This window comes from Brachycentrus maculatus, unplaced genomic scaffold (assembly GCF_059751285.1).
Source record: "Brachycentrus maculatus isolate JH-2025_06_01 unplaced genomic scaffold, ASM5975128v1 h1tg000090l, whole genome shotgun sequence".
Classification (NCBI taxonomy): domain Eukaryota; kingdom Metazoa; phylum Arthropoda; class Insecta; order Trichoptera; family Brachycentridae; genus Brachycentrus; species Brachycentrus maculatus.
The window spans coordinates 243051-262111 of NW_028280844.1; the positions used below are offsets into that span (position 1 = coordinate 243051).

The 19061-nt window shown below is 33.1% G+C and overlaps 4 protein-coding genes across 5 annotated transcripts; 2 read left to right on the forward strand and 2 right to left on the reverse strand.

Moving 5' to 3' along the window:
* Window positions 1-48: 48 nt before the first annotated feature.
* LOC148310620 (protein ILRUN) lies at window positions 49-8604 on the reverse strand. Its single transcript, XM_088258034.1, has 5 exons — window positions 8235-8604; window positions 2623-2799; window positions 1748-1968; window positions 1607-1656; window positions 49-998 (listed from the first exon to the last, which is right to left on the reverse strand). The coding sequence occupies exons 1-5, from the start codon at window positions 8411-8413 to the stop codon at window positions 963-965; spliced, it is 663 nt and encodes a 220-aa protein (XP_088114160.1). The 5' UTR covers window positions 8414-8604; the 3' UTR covers window positions 49-962.
* A 1179-nt stretch (window positions 8605-9783) lies between these two features.
* LOC148310621 (soma ferritin-like) lies at window positions 9784-12393 on the reverse strand. Its single transcript, XM_088258036.1, has 3 exons — window positions 12132-12393; window positions 11363-11587; window positions 9784-11276 (listed from the first exon to the last, which is right to left on the reverse strand). Exons 1-3 carry the CDS (start codon window positions 12228-12230, stop codon window positions 11088-11090), a joined length of 513 nt encoding a protein of 170 aa, XP_088114162.1. The 5' UTR covers window positions 12231-12393; the 3' UTR covers window positions 9784-11087.
* On the forward strand, window positions 9837-10602 carry LOC148310622 (ferritin-1 heavy chain-like). The gene is made up of 2 exons (XM_088258035.1): window positions 9837-10316; window positions 10393-10602. Exons 1-2 carry the CDS (start codon window positions 9837-9839, stop codon window positions 10600-10602), a joined length of 690 nt encoding a protein of 229 aa, XP_088114161.1.
* A 1304-nt stretch (window positions 12394-13697) lies between the features above and the next one.
* Window positions 13698-18716, forward strand: LOC148310623 (protein OPI10 homolog). 2 transcript variants are annotated; one of them, XM_088258089.1, is made up of 5 exons: window positions 13698-13867; window positions 16298-16427; window positions 16775-16897; window positions 17265-17377; window positions 17465-18716. In XM_088258089.1, the coding sequence occupies exons 1-5, from the start codon at window positions 13829-13831 to the stop codon at window positions 17660-17662; spliced, it is 603 nt and encodes a 200-aa protein (XP_088114215.1). In that variant the 5' UTR covers window positions 13698-13828; the 3' UTR covers window positions 17663-18716. The 2 variants fall into 2 exon arrangements, with proteins under 2 accessions (XP_088114215.1, XP_088114216.1); XM_088258090.1 differs by having other exon boundaries at window positions 17268-17377.
* The last annotated feature ends 345 nt before the right edge of the window (window positions 18717-19061 follow it).

Here is a 19061-nt window from a genome sequence, read left to right on the forward strand (position 1 = left end):
TTAGGGTTCAAAAATCCAAGCAAAAAACAACTAAAATTCAAAGACATATAGATTTAACAATTTATTTAGCACTGAAATTATTACATTTCACAGGTAAAATATCTCAGTCCAGCGATTAACCTTTAAAAGTACATACACAAATTTCGTTAATTCTACTTTGTTTAAATTCATTAAGGTACATTCTACAGAATTTGTTTTTCTGCATTCACCTCACCCCGCGAGTCCTAAAATTTGTGAAATGAACATTCAAATATGAAATTATATTATGTTTGAAAAATTGACAGTTAAAAGAATTGTTGAAACAAAGAAATAAAATATATTTATATATTATCATCCTTCTAAAGCAAATAGTTGTTTTACTTTTCAAAATACATGCGATGAAAAATTGTTTGTGGTATTATACGCAATACTTGCGCTACAAGTATAACGTAAACTAAATGGTTACTAAAAGTACAAAAAAAAATTAACAAAATAGAGAAAGAATTCATAAAAAAATTAACCCCGCAGTGTTAAAATCTAAATCCACCCACTCCACTATATTAAGTTTTTTCAGGCACTGTTAGTCAATCTGCCGAAAGATCATGTTTATATATTGACCATTATTTGTGTTAAAAGCTTTTTGCAGATTTTGGACATGTGGTTGATCATCTCTACTCTCTTATCATTACTAGCTTTTTTTTTTATTTGCTCAGACAAATTTATATGGAGCTAAAATTCCCATATGTAATTAAAAAGTACCGTAATTCAGACAATGCTTAAAGTAAATAGATTATACATTTACTTGTGAAAAATTATTTACAAAGATTGTTAATCTGCCTAAAATCTTCGTCACCATAAGTAATAAAAATAAACGGTATGTTGGGAAAACTGACGGAAATAATATTTCGATAATCAAGATTTAAAATCGGCTATAGTACAGAAAATAAAAACTCTCGATATAAATAATATTTTAGCACATGATGTCAACACATATTCTCATCCACCGGTTGATCCACATTCTGAAAGAAGAAAGAACACAATTTAGCAAGTCATCTTATGAGACTAAATGGAAACATATTTCAGGATGATTCACATAAACATTTTTAGAAGGTGACTCAATTTCAATATAAAGACAACAAGGGTCAGAATGAAACAGTATGTAGCTTTTGTTAGTCTGTAGATACGAACCAAGTTTGTACGTAAACCGTGCCTCAGTCATGAAAGGTAGAATGACAATTTATAAAATTGCCTTAAATGAGAGAAAAAAAAAAAACAAAAAAAACATGGCACGATCAGGTATGCCAAATACTTGAAAGTGGTCAGGTTAGGAGTCGTAACAAACGTCGGGTATGTAAAAGGAGATGCATGAATGTGGAAGAGGCAAAGAATGTTTGCAAAGACAAAGTGGTGTGGCATTCGATTCTCTCTTCCTACCCCTGCGGGGAAGCGGCGTGATGGTTAGTTAGTTACTTTTAGGGCTTATCTATTATTATATTAAGAAAAAAAACTTTTTCTTTTATTGACCTACTTACCTACACATGTGTGCTATTTTTTCTACGCACATATTTTAGAATGACCACCATTTATCAATATCCAACTAACTAAAAAAAAAGTTTTAAAAATTTACCTGCATATCTTGCCGAACACTATCAGTAGCAACATTAGCCCATAATTCATCTGAAATTTAAATATAATTGTTATGCATAAGGGACAATAAATAAAATGAGTCAAACCGAGATACAAATTAGGAAAATAAAGAGGCGCATACCTCCGAATGGCTGTCCCTGGGGAGTGTACAGCCGGTACAGTTGGCAACAAGGGGCCCCCGAGTTGGGGGCAGGAGGGCGGAAGCTCAGCATGTAGAACTCTCCGGGGGCCAGCGGGGTGGGCACGTCGGCCACGGAGCCCGTGGAGTCGGAGGGACGCACATAGCACCCCTCGGGCCACGCGTCGCCACCCGTGTTGCGCACAACCCACGTCCAATCAACACTAAACAACAGTTCAAAGATTATAAAATAACAATACAAACTCAGAGGTATGGGATCTTTCACTTGGAGTGTATAAATAGTATTATTTTATAAATACTAATCTTTGCTTACTATACTATTCCTTCTTATACAAGACAAAGCCAGACAACTCCGAGACTGAAGCTGAATCTACTATGCATAATTTTAGTGGAAATGGCATCGTTCTAGAGTAAGAACCCCTTTTAGGCTTTACATACTTTTTACTAAAATCTTGCAGGAGGCTGGAGATACCACTCTCCTTATCACTCTCCTTATCATTCATCGTTCACATTGTGTAATATCTCTTTAAAAAACACTACTTCGTGACTGTCGGTTTCAGAATTTTCATTCCATCATCGGGTCAAATGTAGATTAAAATGAAATTGTTACGGTCTGACATTTATACAAAAATAAAATTTTGAACACAAAGTGAACGATAGGGAGAGTGTTATATTTCCAATAATGCTTTTAATATACAAAATATATCTGAGTTATGTTTGTATTTCTAAAATCACTAAAAAAGTACGTCCCTAATAATTTCTTTATTTTAAATCTACATTTTTATGCTTTTCCAATATGTAATCGAGTGCATCAACTATTATAATTAAGTCCTAAAGATGATAAACAATGTTCTTACTCTTTTCCAGGCTGCTGCGGGTCAGGATCGGCCAGTTTAGCGAGGACTAAGGACATCTGATAGGGGGCAGGAGGCTCCGCGAGGGTGAGAGGAAGAGGAAGGGGGAGAGAGGACGCAGGGGGAGACATTATAGTCGGCTGGAAATCTAAGTAGCAGCACGTCGCCTCCTGAATGTTCCTGCAAGTAAACCTGGTTAGATGTGCAGTCAATTTCGCTCAACACAGCTGCTGGTTATAGCAAGAATATAAAAAAAAGGGGCAGGCGTTTTAGAGCAGTTGGGGTCTACCCAAGGGTCTCTCGACTGCAAGACTGGCATTGGAGGGTTGATTCCTGGCAATTTAAAAAATTATTGATAATAAATATTAAATTAATTTTTTAAATTTCAGTGTTGTATTTTCTACCCTTTTCTCTTCCTCCTTTCCTATTTTTCTACCTGCAGATAAGTCTAACATCAGATTTTTTTATTTGAAGAGTTTATATAATTTTAAAGTTGTCTAAGGCAAAAAAATAGAATAAATAAAAAATATTGTATTTGTCTAACTATAATAACAACAAAAAAAGAGAGATAAAGTTTGGTCAATTTGAAGAATTTCCAATAAAAAGCGTCAAGTGGCAACTGGCGACCTCAGTTCACTTGTTTATCTTATGTAACGCAAACATGTCAAAACACACGAGCAATGCTCGGGTTTGCGCGATATGACACATGTGCAGTCCGCGAACACTGTTCGTGCAAAAGCATTAACTGGTTAAATCTATTTGACCACTAAACTACTTTATTTAGCCTCTAGCTTTGAGGGTTTTTCCTTTCAAAAGAATCTTACCATGAAATTAGGTACATAATAAATATTTTTAATTTTACAAAATTATGTGTATGAAGGTTAATTATTTATGGAATAAAAAAATTATAATTAATTATCCCCAGCATCAAGTGGGGTCTTTTATATAAATCCAAGAATCTTGCCTTTATATAATTATTTTTGGAACAACCATACATAGGGCATTGCATTCCACCAACAATGTGCTACCTTGGTTGTTATTACATGGAGGCAAAATCCTGCATTTCATGTACCGGTGATGGTATCAAATACATATTTACAATATAAATGAGTGATTCCTGTTAGATTTAGGCAATGAAAACATTGTATGGCGCCATCTGTGGGCGTCGAATGTAAGCAAGCAGAGGTGCGCAAGAGAGCGGCGCAGAGCGAATAAGAGGATCTACGACAGTGGTCGGTCGATTAGAAAAACACGTATATTGTTATTAAATAAACTCAATTAAAAGTTAATCTTTGTTCTCTTTGCATCCTTCCCTATTCCCGTCAACAGGTTATGGGCCCAGGTCGCGATTGATGTGCGGATTGCAAAGATTTTCGTGGATTTAAAAAAAAAAAATTGAGGTTAGCCGGCATTGTGGTCGGAAGAAAAACGCGGGTGTCGCGGTCGTTTTAAGTTTGTGTGTGAATTACGCGTGGTCGAGAGTAAAGACTTATTCGAAATGGTGGAAACTCACGCTACTCATAGTGTAAAGGCAGTGAAGATTACCAGCGAGAACTGGAATCTTTGGAAATTTCAAACGAAAGTGGCGCTAAAGGCCAAGGGTGTATTTGATGTAGTGGACGGTGCGTTTGAGAAGCCAAGGCAGGGCAGTGCGTCAGTTGACTATGAGAAGAAGGCGAAGGAATGGCAAACGTGCGACAATAAGGCGCAGGGCATCATTGTCGATAGGATGGATGAATCCAGCATGGCTCACATTATAACATGTGACACTGCCAAAGAAATGTGGAGGAAATTGCAGGTCGTGTTCGAAAGAAAGTCGGAGCTGAGTCTCCATCTACTGCAACAAAAATTTTATAATTTTAAATTTCATGAGACGGACAAGATGGTAGATTTTATTACAAATTTAAATACGATTACCAACAACTTAGAACAGGCTGGAGAACCAGTTGCAGAAAGCATGATTATAACTAAAATTTTAATGTCACTACCCGAGAAATTTAGACACTTCGTATCAGCATGGGACTCGGTGCCTAAGGAATCGCAGGAGCTAGATGCACTAACATCCAGATTATTAATAGAAGAGGACAGAAATATTGCAAGCATGCAAGGAAGTAAAGGGGAAAAACGTGCAGACATAGTTGCGTTTGCGGCAAAAAGCAAAATAAAATGTTTTAGCTGTGGAAATTTCGGACACTTTAAGAGTGAGTGTAAATTCAGAGGCGGAGGAGGTGCAAGACCTGCAGGGAACGGGGTACAAAGGTGTCACTACTGTGGTATTCCAGGGCATCAAATAAGATACTGTAGAATAAGGTTGAATAAACAAAATTCAGAACCCAGACAGCCGGAGGAGACCAAAGAAACAAATGCATTTATCAATGTGCCCGAGGCATTTGTAGCGACGCAGCGGGAAACAAACTGGTATTTAGACAGCGGTGCAAGTGAGCACATGTGTAACACGAGAGAAGCATTCAAAAGACTTGACAGCCTAGGCAGTTCAAGAAGCGTAAAAGTTGGTGATGGAACAAGCTTAGAGATTGAGGGAATTGGAAAAGTAGAATTGGAGGCATTCAACGGAAAATACTGGATTAAGACAGAAATCGATAACGTGTTATATGTACCTCGACTAAAGGTAAATCTATTTTCACTGGGCGCTGTTCTAGATAAAGGATTCACGTTCGAATCCAATAAGTATGAATGCAAAATAATGCAAGGAAAACGTGTGGCGACGGTAGCAATCAGAGAAGAAAAACTATATAAATTACAATTTCGATACATCTCATCATATGCAAATTTCGCTACCGCAACGTTGAAAGAATGGCACGAAAAGTTGGGGCACCAGAACATTAAGCATGTAAAAGAAGTGTTGAATGTAAATAATGTATCGTATGAAAATGATCCGAACTTCTTTTGCGAAGCCTGCATACAAGGTAAGCAGCACAAATTGCCTTTTAACAACAGTATAAGTAAAACATTGCGTACGGGAGAATTGATCCACGCCGATGTATGCGGTCCGATGGAAGAATTTTCGGTAGGCGGTTCAAGATATTTTCTTCTCATGAAGGATGACTACTCAAGGTTTCGCAAGGTATATTTTTTGAAAAACAAATACGAAGTTAAAGAAAACATTGATCACTTTATTAAGAGAGCAAAATTCGAATGTGGAAATGAAATTAATACCTTGAGGTCAGATAACGGATTAGAATTTATTAACACTGAAGTGAGAACATTGCTTAATAAATATGGGATTAAGCACGAAAAGACAGTACCGTATACGCCTGAACAAAATGGAAAAGCGGAAAGAGAAATGAGAACGATAGTTGAAGCTGCAAGAACACTGCTAAGTGCTAGAAAATTACCGAAAATTTTGTGGGCAGAGGCGGTAAATGCAAGCGTCTATGTAATAAATCGAACAGGCCCAAGTACACAGAAAGGAGTAACACCTTTCGAGTTATGGTTTCAAAAGAGTTTTAAACTCGATCATTTTCAAATTTTTGGCATCGATGCATACGTCCACATCCCCAAGGAAAAGAGATTAAAGTGGGATGAGAAAAGCACAAAAGGAATATTTGTGGGATATGACGAGAATACAAAGGGGTACAGGATATTTTGTCCTTCAACTAATAGCGTGATCCTCGCTAGAGACGTGATATTCAACGAGAGCAATGAGGAAGAACCAAAACTTCAAGAGATTCGAGCAACAATCGACGCAGGTGACATTGCAGAAGAAGAAGAAACAACTGTTGACAACATTACTGATGATGAAGACAATGAAGACGAGGAGCAAGGACAAACGGAAGGGGCAGAAGTCAACAAAAGACGAAGACAGCAACCCAGTTGGCTACGCGATTATGTGACCTACTTCACATCCGAGAGATTTGACATCGAACCAACAACATTTCAAGAAGCCATCGACGGAGTCAATGCAACGCACTGGAAGGCAGCAATGGAAGAGGAACTTGCAACAATAAAGAAAAATAACGTGTGGACTGTTTTAAATAAACTTCCAAGTGATAAGTGCGCGATTGATTCAAAGTGGGTTTTTAAAATTAAGACAAATAGTGAAGGCGAGAAACAATTTAAAGCGCGTATTGTGGCGCGAGGTTTTATGCAGAATAGTGATGAGTTGGGCGAAATTTATGCACCGGTCGCGAGATTAGAGACTTTTAGAATTTTTATGTGTGTGACAAATAAGTTCAAACTAGAGGTACAACAGTTGGATGTAAAAGGCGCATTTTTGTACGGTAAAATAGAAGAAGAAGTTTTCATGTGGTTACCAGAACAACCGGAAAATCCTGACAAACAAATTGTAAAATTAAACAAATCCTTATACGGTCTAAAAAAGTCACCAAAATATTGGTATGAGGAGTTAAATTCTGTATTACTAGAACAGATGTTTGTGCGTTCTAAAAACGATTATTGCTTGTACATTTACACGAAATGTGAGGTTAAAACTTACTTACTAGTGTATGTTGACGATATTCTTATAGCAGGAAATGATGTGAAACACGTTGTTAAAATTAAGAACGAATTAAAGAGTAAATTCGAGATTAAAGACTTGGGTAAGGTGAATTATTATCTGGGAATTAGAGTAAGCCGTAATTAAATTTAGAAAAAAAAATACTAGAAAAATTCAAGATGAGTGACTGTAATGAAGTAGCAACATGCCGTGACTCGGATATAATTTTTGAAAATCTAATAAGAGAAAATTCGGAGAGTGCAGAGATTGAGCGATGTTTAGTAGTATGCGAGTGTTTATTGTTGTTTTTTGTAGGGATTTTTCATTGAGGGGGGGTGTTAGATTTAGGCAATGAAAACATTGTATGGCGCCATCTGTGGGCGTCGAATGTAAGCAAGCAGAGGTGCGCAAGAGAGCGGCGCAGAGCGAATAAGAGGATCTACGACAGTGGTCGGTCGATTAGAAAAACACGTATATTGTTATTAAATAAACTCAATTAAAAGTTAATCTTTGTTCTCTTTGCATCCTTCCCTATTCCCGTCAACAATTCCCATGAAAAATCACTCATTTATTTTGACCTCCCCTTGAGAATCCAATCCGGAACCCCAGCGTGATAGCTAAATGCGCTTACCACTACACAACGGAGGTCAACAGAAAATTCAAACTTACCGACAGGATGCTATATTGACAGAGATCATAATTCCCCCCTGCTTAGTTAAAGAAAAGATATCTTTGTTTCATTTTGAACTTTACACTACTTATTCTAATTGATTGTAAATTTACGGGAAATAAAAAAAGTAATGGCAAATGTACATATTTGAGGTTATCCCTATATTGTAACCTTGTATAATATATGAAATTAAAACTACTCGCTAATTCAATGATTAATCTGAACTATGCAGGTTTACACTAATAATGTACTAGATTATAAAAATGTAATTTAAACAAATATTTGTGGTTTAATAATAAAGTGTCCAAAACGAAACAAAAATAGGATTCGTTAATGGTCATTTCAGTTCCTTTAAGATTATTAATATTAGTATGCGTTTTAATGAGTTAATCATAATAACATATAATTAAGGTCATTATCTCAATAATGGTGAAATAAAAATACGATTTTATTGTGACGTTGAAGCGTAAAAATAAACAAAGTACCTACCAATTATTCATGTCAAGGAAGAAACTCGCAGTGGTATGGTTTAAACCTGGTCCTAAAAGCTTCTGCATTTGATTAATAAGATCTTCTTTATCTGTCGTCCCCATTCGACTAAATTCTTGCAGTAAGCTCTGCTCTAAATCAGTCTGTTGAGAGTTGAGGGGACCTCCGTCCACGTCCATTGTTATGATATATTAAATTAAAAAAGTAAAAAGGTATTTGCTTAAAACTTCTTAATCCATCGATCCTATAAATTTTTGTTCAACTCTTAATAAAGGGCCATTTTAATTTTGATCAAATAAGGAAGAAATATAAACAATTTTCTTCATCGCTAACACGAACAAACATGTCACTCACAAAGTAACACAATGACAACCAGCATTACCAATTGTACGTAACTAATAAATCCACACAATGAAAGCAGGTTTTGATCTCAGCTGCTCACATTAGGTAGGTACCTACAAAAAGACATTTCCGGATAAACGTACCTTACCGTACTTACCTACCTGCTGATAGCAAATTGCGAGTCATGATAATTTTGGGTAAAAATTTTGATTTTGAATCAAAGCTAAACAAAAAAAATGTACTTAGTATTTTTTTGTACGAAAAGGTGCATAAATCATAATATGGTACTGTTATTTTGAAATTTAATCTATGATTTCAAATCAATTTTTATATTTTAGTACTGTACCTAAATGTAATATCTGCCTCCATAGTTTAGTGGTTAGCGCGCTAGGCCACCATAAATTAAATATTAGCGATTTTTCAGTCTAATATTTATTATGACCCGGTACTGGTATCTAAATCACAAGGCTTTATCACCTTTCCTTCGTGTATACGATCAAGAAAACACTGCTTCTATACGATGCACCAATGCACCATTAGGTGCGGATAAGGGTAAGAAGAAGAATAATAAATGTTATTGAAGTAATTAATACCTTTTTTAATATACATCCCATTTAAAATGCAAACATATAAATTTACATTACACTTTAGTGTATGTCCCATTATAAGACATTATTTTTAATGCATTTTTGTAACCTCAGTATTAGACCCTATATAAAGCCCTCTCCCAGCACTATAAATAGTTTGCTTTTGGGAGGCAGTGCTAAAGGAATAATTTAATAAATGTATTTGAAAATTAAAAAGGATGATAACTAAAGCGCTTAAAAAAATGCACGATACCAACATTTCAAAGGATGTTTACCTCATTGAACATTTTTTTCTAAAAAAATCCAATAACGATATTATTACTATGTTTATTTTTTTATAAAAACACATATAGTTACTGGATTATTCTCTTAGAAGGATCGTTATCAATATATATACTAAATGTCTCATGGCGACGATGCAAAAATAAATATAATGGAAAAACGCCATTTTTCAACATGGATTCTTTTTAACTATTTTTACATTTTACTGGATAATGACGATAGAATATCTTGTATCGCTTTATACATCTTATAACTTATGTACTACAATACAACGTACTTAAAAGAAACATTCTTAGCCGAAGCTTCAATAATACTCTCGTCGATATTTCTAATTTCAATTTTATTTTAGAAAAGAACATTGTTTTGACATTTTATAAAATTTTTGTTTGCGATGACAGTTATAATTACTAATTTAATTTCTAATTGTAAATATTTAGGAAAAATTATTGAGTTTAATAAAATTTATCGTAAAGCTCTTCCGAATATCGTAAGTAAGAAGGGACAGTTATATAACATATTCAGATCAAAACATTGTGATTCTAAAAACGTGTGTTCTTTTGGAAAATATAAATACCATCCTGATCTTGAAAACGAAATTAACGTTCAAATCAATCATGAACAAAATGCAAGTCAAACATATTTGGCCATTGCTAGCATTTTTGGAAATGTAAATGTAGCTCGAACTGGATGCTATCATTTTTTTATTGAGATGTACAAGGAAGAAGTACAACATGCTAATAATTTAATAAAATATCAACTTTTAAGAGGAGGTTCTGTGATTATTCAAAATTTACAATCACAGTGCTTTAAAGATACTAATATCCTTCAATATTTTGAAAAAGCGTTACGAATGGAAATTGATATAACGAAAGTATGCATTTTTTAATTGTATTTTTTTTGTAATATTTATTTATAAACAGTTGTCATGTTAAAAACTTTATTTTTAGAAACTGGAAAATTTAATTCAAATCGCCGAAAAACACAAAGATTACCACTGTGCTGACTACATAATCAATGAATTTATGACTGAACAAATAAAATCTATAAATACTTTGTCAAATTTAATAACCAAAATACGCAGATTAGGAAATAATGAAACCAATATGTTCATTTTCGACTTGGAACTGGAAAAAGAATTTTCGAAATCCGTGTTATGAATAAACTGATATATTTTATTATAAAAGATATGCAATTTATGTAAATATAAATGTTACTTGTTTGTGAATTTAGAATTTATACAAAATACAATAAAGCATTTCTTTAAAAAATAAAATGCATATTTTTAACATAATTCTTTTAATTTGACTTCTTTAAATACTTAATTGACACTCTCAACATATACACATTTATCCAAAATTTGAATAATATGGTTGTGAATAAGTTGTACAGTAGTGAAAGTTACTAAATGTATAAAATTATTACTTATACCAGCCAATGGCAGATCGTATGCCCTATAAATCCCAGACAGCCATATTCTTGCATGAATAAGCATATTTGCCTTTGTAGAGATTTTTTATAAGAGAGATTCAAGCCAAAATTTCTGAACAATTATTTAAGCAATCCTAAAATATTGTTAATAATTGATTTTAAATAAATATATGGTATACAGTATAGCATATTATTAGCAATGTAATCTACATGTTTAGTCCTTATCAATATTTTTATCAAACATGTAGACGCCCAATCCTTCTCCAACTCGTTGTAGATTCGTAACGTGATCTGATATTTCTTTGATCGACTCTACTTGCTCCTGCAGAAATTCTGATTCGAGGAAGTCGCAAAGATGAGCATCACATTTATCTGATGCATTCTTGTGAATTTCAAGTAAACTCTGAAAACATACAGTTCATTAACAATATTGAAATAAGATAATATTATAATCATAATAAAAATCTTCTCAAAAAAGGCGATAAATACCTCGTTAACTTTTTTCTCTAAATCTAATGCTGCCGTCATTGCATCGGTAACATTTACCCACTCGTTCTTATCTGGTGCAATAATATCCGAGAGAACTATGCGCCCACCTCGTTTGTTTTGATATTTCATAAATTTCATTGCGTGCTCTCTTTCTTCGTCGGAAGCTTTCTTGAAATATTTATAGAATCCGGGAAGTGCAATATCTGTCCTATCCATATAATACGCCTGAAAATAAAAATTAAATTAAAACGATAAAACGAATATTCATTGTTTTTACCATTTACAACTCGTTTAATATGCAAAAGGGTTTTAGAAGAAGATCATCTATTTAAAATATATCGTAATACGATACTTTATAACGCATTTTTATTTAAGAACGGGGAAATGTATTTTATCAATTTTTAATAATTGCTGTAAAAACAATGTGATATGATGTATAAAAAAAATCCTAATTATTCGGAGTCCAAGTCCCAAGTCCCAACTACCGACAACCTCCCACATATTTTTGCCTTAAAAAGTTTATGTATATTCTCATCTACTTACGAAGCAATTAAAAAATAATTAGTTATTTAAATCGTTTCCGAATCAAATTGCTATTCTTTATATATGTATTTAACCTGCACCTTTATTTGTTTCTGTAAATTTGTTGTGTTCTCATCTAATTGATGAAAAACATTCGAACAATTTGTATTGCACTGTATTTCATTTCTTGTAATATGTTTTTTTATTGTTTGTGAACCATAAATAAATTAAATAAAATAAAATTTACCAGCGATAAGTAAACGTAACTTGCATATAACTCCATATTTATTTGCTTATTTATGTCCTCTTCGCAACTAGCATCATAGTTTTGACGTATTAGACTCATGCTCAGGTAGTTTCAGTATTTATTTTCAAAATGTAATATCTTAACACGACAATATTATGCTCGGTTTTATAATCACCCCAACCAACCCTTACTGTATATGTCTAGACAGAATTTCTGACGACTTTTCAATCGTTATTCGCGTCTGCGCTGTACATTCAATATTATTTTCCTACCCTGAAGTTTAGGTGCCATATACAAAGAATCAATAGGAATGCAAAAAGTGTACCATGAGATTTATTTATTTATAAAACTTATACAATTCGACGGCTTTATTACTATAAAAACAATAGTTTCCAAGGCAGCGCTATTTAAAATTTGTGGGCATACAGTGCTTGTACACACTCATAAGCGAGAAGTAAGAGTTGCAGTATAACATACAATAGATAAAATAATTACAATTTTGCATATCGTTGATAACGTAAATTGATGGAATAGCTAAAATGACAGGAAGTAGATCGAGAAATGAGTTGAGAGGAGGAAGATCCACCACATAATCTAACAAAATTTTGCTCGCCGTCACTTACTAATAAGGGATAGGAAATAACACGTTTATAAATTAATACGAGCTCGTTAACCAAGTGAACTTATGATAGATTCGGTCATGAGAGATTCCAAGGAAGGGATGATGTGATGGACAGTTAGGGTTTCAAAGACGTTTTTGAAATTTATCAGAGAGCGATAGTTGACTATGATCGAAAAGGTAAATGAAGTTCTAGAGGAAGTATTTTGTTTTTTTTTTTTAAATTACCTAACGTCCAAGTGACTCTGAAATATGTAATGAAATAATTTAATTCATGAGTGAAAATTCTAGGCAAAAACACACGCGTATTTTGGTGCACTTATATTGTGAATAATATTATGTAGAAGTGAGAGTGTGGAACGAGGATGCCTTGTTTTTCTGAACTGGGAGCTACATTTCAATTAATGTTTTGAGATTGACTTCTAACAGGATTCTTATAAGGGATGCAGAAAATGGGAAAACTCTCAACGGCAAATAAGTGACAGTTCAACCGTACGCCGCATATTCAATAATTACAAAAATAATATATTGTATATATTTTTCCCAAATTCACGAAAGGTTTCGGAATCGACCAATTTCTTTGCGATCAACCGGTTTGGCATCCTAGATACAGAGTGTAATAAAGTATCATCAAAATTAGATATAAGTATTTTATTTTATTTTGTAAATTTAAAAAATATAATAAGAAAAAATATATAATATGTGTATAAGGTGAAATTCTTATTCAGTGATTCAGTTCATAAAATCGGATATAAAAACGATGGCCTCTGATGTCCTCAACAAAAGGCACGTCCATTATAGGTGGATTTTAGTAAAAAAAATATTTTCCAATGATCTAGCACGGCAGTAGGCTGTGATTTGCACCAATTCTCGATTGATGTTTACGAACGTAACTCAAACCAGAGAAAAAAAGACAAGTACTTTTATTTTTATCTTTGATTTTGTTTATTGAATGTCAGATGGGGTAGTTTCGAACATTCGATAGAAATCTTCGAAGTTTTTTATATCATTGAGACACCGCTTTACTGTTTTAATATTTCTATTTGGCTGAAATTCATATGTTATATTAATTAACAAAATGTCTAATATGTTGGGAGTGATAGTTTCGGGCCGCTTGGTAAGGATCTTAATTTTTGTATACCGACATCTAAAATATAACCAATCTGTTTTGTTATTGTATCTTCACATTGTTTTAACAAAATACACTGTAAAATGCTGTATTAGATGTTTAATTTTTATTTAATTATTGTTCATTTTTTTGCATATCTCTTTTTATTTTAATGCATTATATCTCCCGTATTTTCCTAATACATATTTGTTTGAATGAGCCAACATCCTTCTCATTAACTTTATAAATATGAGTAATTACTTAAAAGGTATTAAAATACACGAAACACTGTTTCCAATATCAATCGTTATTTTATGTTAACACACCTTAGTTAAAAATCTATAAGTAATTATTTTATCGATGTTTTTAGGATTATTTAAGCAAAAAAACAACCAATAGCATAAAACCCCTACATAGAAAAAACAGCCAATAATATTATTTTAACCCCGTCAAGGTCAGACCTGCAAAAATCGAAAGGGTCCCAGACAAACATTATTCCAAGGAATAATTAAAAAATCAATAAATGGTATATAACAGTAATTTAATATGCATTATCTTTCTACATTGAATTCATTCAAATTATGTTCAATTTGTACACTACATGTTAATACTCAGCTTCACAATATTAGGGATGTTTCAATTATTTTGGCAATTTCATAACTTGAAGCAGTCAATGGGCAACTGCTTCAAGCTGCCAAAGTTTGCCATTCGGCAGTTTCAATACAAAAATCTCATTGCACACACACTGTCGTTATTAAGAGCTGCAGTTGATTTTGGTTAGAAGAAATTCGCAAATAATAAATTAAATATGAATATAAGTCCTTCTCCTTCCTGCTAAATCTATTATTTTATATCATACCCTTTTTTTAAATCTCTGAATGTTTTTTAATAGTTTTATAACATAATCGTGGAATTGTTTAATTGGCTTTTTTTTTAACGTAACTATTTTTTGTTAATGTAATGTAATGTTTATTATTGTTAATGTAACTATTGTTTATTATATCTTTTTTTTATATGTAAGCTGTACAATTCCCGAATAAATAAAATAAAATAAAAATAAATTTCAATTAAATTTTCTCCCAAAGGATTCATACACATTTTTCTTCTTTTTCTACTGACCCTCATCTACACCCAATTGTGCATAGGGCATATATCTCATCGGCAAAGTCTTATCTCGATCGTTAATTACATGAAGACAAGATGATCGGTCCTGCGGCTAAGATAGAGTTCAGGGTAGACAAAGTGTAACATTAGCAATGTGTAACTTATACAAACTTGTGGGTATGCAACACTGACTTGCCCTAACCATTGTTGCTGTTATTCTTTCCTGCCTACTTTTCCTTCTCCATTTCCGTTTCCATGAAGTATTAATGTTTTTCACCTTGAGTTTTTTCACATAACGCTCACTCCTTTCAAGAACGTCATAAATCAAAAAACTTGATTTTTCAGGAGATCGTTTTTAAAGTTTATAAATATAATCAAATGTATTAAAAATAAATATCAAGCCACTTATTGAACTTTTTACTGTGCAACAGATCTTTTAAGGTAAAACCTGAAGGTTTTTTCTCCATTTGAAAAATATTTAGTATTTTAAAAAAAAAAAATTAAACAATACCTTTTTTGGCCAACCGGGAACGTCGGGGGTCACCAATATAGCGACCTAAGAACGGCTGGGGTCACCAATTTAGTCACCTCGTGTGTGTGTGTAGCGGTTGCTACGTTGAGGTAGCCATTTATAGCTTGTTGTTATTGTCTGATGCCACGTGAAAGAATCACGTGTTGGTTATTGAAAAGGGAAGCCAGAAAAGGATAATTAAAGAATTCTTACTTACAGATCGTTTATTTATATAAGCTCGTACACTACAATTACTCTTGATAATTACTAAAAATACTTAATCTAATGAATTTATGAACTATGGAAGTAAAAATGTGAAGCTAGACAAACACGTCCGTTCGGACCAAACGGTGTAGGTGGCCTCGTCCTTTTCTTCTCGGCTCGCCGCGATCGTTGATTTCGTTCGGGAATCTCCGTAGCGAATTCGCCATGTTTGTATTTTTCAGCGGTGCCAATTTGGCGGTGTAGCTAGACGCCTACACTTTTCTTCAAAATGCAAAAACAACACTTTCTGCCCTGTAGCGGGTAAATAAAGTTAAAAATATGCCGCTTTTGCTGGGATATAGTACATTTTCTGGGCATTCCAAAAACATGCACAACTGAAAATTGATGATTTTTTATTTATGACGTTCTTGAAAGGAGTGAGCGATAAGTTATTTTATCCCATAAAATATATTCCACATCCAAACCTGAAGTGCAGGGTTATTACCTTGCCTTAAAATAATTAACAACCAATACTGCATCGATACAATGTGGTGCACTATGCAGCACCGGGCGTGGATAAAGATTAGGAAAAGAAATTTATAAATAATGGTTGGTTTCAGGTCCAAACTGATTTTTCACAAGTTGGAGATACAAAATTTCTCACTACAATAACAGATGCTGATAATATAAATCATGTTGTAGTGTTCCTCACCGGGTCAGTTGCTCTTCCGGATGGTACTGTTGGAATGGGTAAGTGTTCATTGTATTGTGGTGCTTATTTATCCGGCTACTAGCAACACCAATAAAATAAGCAGAAAACCGCCTGCAGATAGCTTTACTTAGAATCTGTATATACCTTCCTTCACTTCACTTGTTCCGTCACTCCCGTCATCTACATCCATCAAATACATTCCGTTCCTAGATCGATAAATCTGGAGCACAAGCTTATAAGCTTCTCTTCAAATAATTTGATCAAGTTGACACCGTGTCAATGGGAAGTGGTGCTCTATGTGGTTCAAACAAATCTGTCATCACATAGTATCTTAACAATACCTTAATCCATTTATGTGCTCTAATGTCTGATCTATTTATTTCAGTTTACTACAGCTGGCCTGATCCAAATGCTCCTCCTAATTGGCAACTCTTAGGACACATTTCCAACCTTAAACCATCGGCTATATATAAAATATCATCATTGAAAAAACTCAGTGATTTAGCCGGTAAAGTAAAAATACAATACAAACAATAATAATTTAGTCGAATTTTCACCTGTTTAACAAAGTTTTATCTAACAAGTACAGTGAAACCCCTATGTTCCTCAATAATCTGTTCCCAAAGAAACTGACAAATATAAAAACAATTTTCCCCATATGAACTGAAATTAACCGTTTTAGTGCTATGCTTATTTAGCAAGTATGCATACATTCACCATTCTACCCATGATTTGACCTTACTACTCAAATTTTCAGAACTCCTAGATATATTGATCAATATCATGACACAGTACATATGAGTTCACAACAGCCATCTATGTTGGATTGAGTAAGCAAGAGTAAGTTCTTATGTTTCATTTTTATTTTATTTTAGTAGGTGACAGTGGCTTCATGAGTACATTTGGACAACAGCAAATTTGTCACAATGCTCAAATAGGTGTATCAATTGAACCTGAAATAAATGCGCAGCTGCAAGTTCCCGCTACGGTTAGTATATTATAATATTTTGTGTTATTTTCTCTCCGTTACATTAGATTATAATATCAGTAATATTTTATATCGCTATATTTTCAGGTGTCTACCAATTCATATTTATCATTCGGGCAGAAAATGCTGGAAAATTTTATGAATTTTACTGCAAGTTTTGCCGTGACGCAAGCCGATATGCAACCCTCACCAGGGGTTATATTTGTACCTTTGAATACCCTCCAAACCTGGTATCAAAACTTTGAGAGAAGATTGCAACAGAATCCTAATTTTTGGAAATCATGAGATTTTGGGTTGTTTTGGTGAAATTATAATTTTTTTTAACAAATACAATCCTAGTTTCCTGTGTCACTGTGGCATTTAAATATGATTAGCTTTTTCTGTTATTATTATATGCATAAGTGAGAATATAAGCTTACAGTGAATGTGTTTTACTAAGAGAAGGTGGATCAATCCCTCGTAATAAAAATCATCACAATTGAGTTTATTGTGTGTTTTTTTAATCAATAAATTTCGAATGAAAGGTTTTTTTAAAGTAATAATAATGTTAATTTGGGTTTATTTACACTTAGTATCTTTTACCTCGTAATGTTTTAGAATTAACGTAGCTCTTAAAAAACATGAAATTTGTTCTATAATGAAGTGTGGTAGGTACTATACCATAAAAAAATGTCTTAATATTATTTTTATTTCTAAACCACAATAAAGTAAATTAGTATTTATGTAGTGGTTAAAAACTTTTTCATTAGATAATAATATCGTGCTTAGTATTTCCTAGTCATAATAAATATTTAAATGGGTAATCAGGAATTGTAAAGAAATCAAACTTTACCTTTGATTGTATTTGTTTGAATACTTTTAATATGACTCTTTTTCAATTTAATTTGAATAATAAAAACTAGGAAAGGAATTTTAAAATATATGTATATATAAAGCTTAATTTCCAATCTAAATTTACTTCTAAGCCAAAACCGTGTTAATTGATTGCAAGTGAATGTGACAATTAATAAATTTGTCAAAATTGGGGTACCTACCCAAAACTAAATATTATTCCAATAAATAAACCCATAATAACCTAATGGTGCCTGTAATATTTTTATACATGACTTAATGTGAATAAGCCTTTTTTGTTGCGTGAATTAAGGTACTTTTAAAATGAAAATTGTTTGTATATGTAGTAACATATTTAGGTAAATCAAACCATCCATTCTGCCCTTTTTTCATCTGTAATTAATTTCTACATGCTACTCATCTTTTTATATAAAGAATTAACTTCAACCAATAACAATACTTTTACATTTTATGAATAAAAGCGAATTTTATAATTCAACTAATCATATAATGCTTTTGTTTAATATTCCTCAATTGTGCATAAAACATATTTCATATTTACATTCGCTATTTTTTTCCTCCAGATACCCAATAAATAAACTAAATACGGGTTGATTTTCCCTCTCATATTTATTTCATTTCACCCTGGACTGGTACAAGAAGCGCAGGGCTGATCATCTTGCCTTGAAGCAATTAACAATCAAGATGTTGTACCCTACGCACCATCGGGTGCAGATAAGGGTTAAAAAAATAAGGGTGTGCCCTACGTACATGAAGAAAAAAAGGTGTAAAAAAAGTACTTGCTTTTAAAAATGTTTAGAAATATTATGTTTATTTGTCTTACAACACAATG

Excerpts from the sequence above, each read along its gene's own strand:
- LOC148310620 (XM_088258034.1), bottom strand. The coding sequence starts at position 8,413 with ATGGACGTGGACGGAGGTCCCCTCAACTCTCAACAGACTGATTTAGAG. Across the intron at positions 1,657-1,747 it reads CCAGGGACAGCCATTCGGAG|ATGAATTATGGGCTAATGTT; the intron begins GTATGCGCCTCT and ends TTTAAATTTCAG. Across the intron at positions 999-1,606 it reads GTGTTCGGCAAGATATGCAG|AATGTGGATCAACCGGTGGA; the intron begins GTAAATTTTTAA and ends TTCTTCTTTCAG.
- LOC148310622 (XM_088258035.1), top strand. The coding sequence starts at position 9,837 with ATGACAGTTATAATTACTAATTTAATTTCTAATTGTAAATATTTAGGA. Across the intron at positions 10,317-10,392 it reads TGGAAATTGATATAACGAAA|AAACTGGAAAATTTAATTCA; the intron begins GTATGCATTTTT and ends CTTTATTTTTAG.
- LOC148310621 (XM_088258036.1), bottom strand. The coding sequence starts at position 12,230 with ATGAGTCTAATACGTCAAAACTATGATGCTAGTTGCGAAGAGGACATA. Across the intron at positions 11,588-12,131 it reads GTTACGTTTACTTATCGCTG|GCGTATTATATGGATAGGAC; the intron begins GTAAATTTTATT and ends TTTTATTTTCAG. Across the intron at positions 11,277-11,362 it reads TAGAGAAAAAAGTTAACGAG|AGTTTACTTGAAATTCACAA; the intron begins GTATTTATCGCC and ends GTATGTTTTCAG.
- LOC148310623 (XM_088258089.1), top strand. The coding sequence starts at position 13,829 with ATGTCTAATATGTTGGGAGTGATAGTTTCGGGCCGCTTG. Across the intron at positions 13,868-16,297 it reads TGATAGTTTCGGGCCGCTTG|GTCCAAACTGATTTTTCACA; the intron begins GTAAGGATCTTA and ends GGTTGGTTTCAG. Across the intron at positions 17,378-17,464 it reads AGCTGCAAGTTCCCGCTACG|GTGTCTACCAATTCATATTT; the intron begins GTTAGTATATTA and ends CTATATTTTCAG.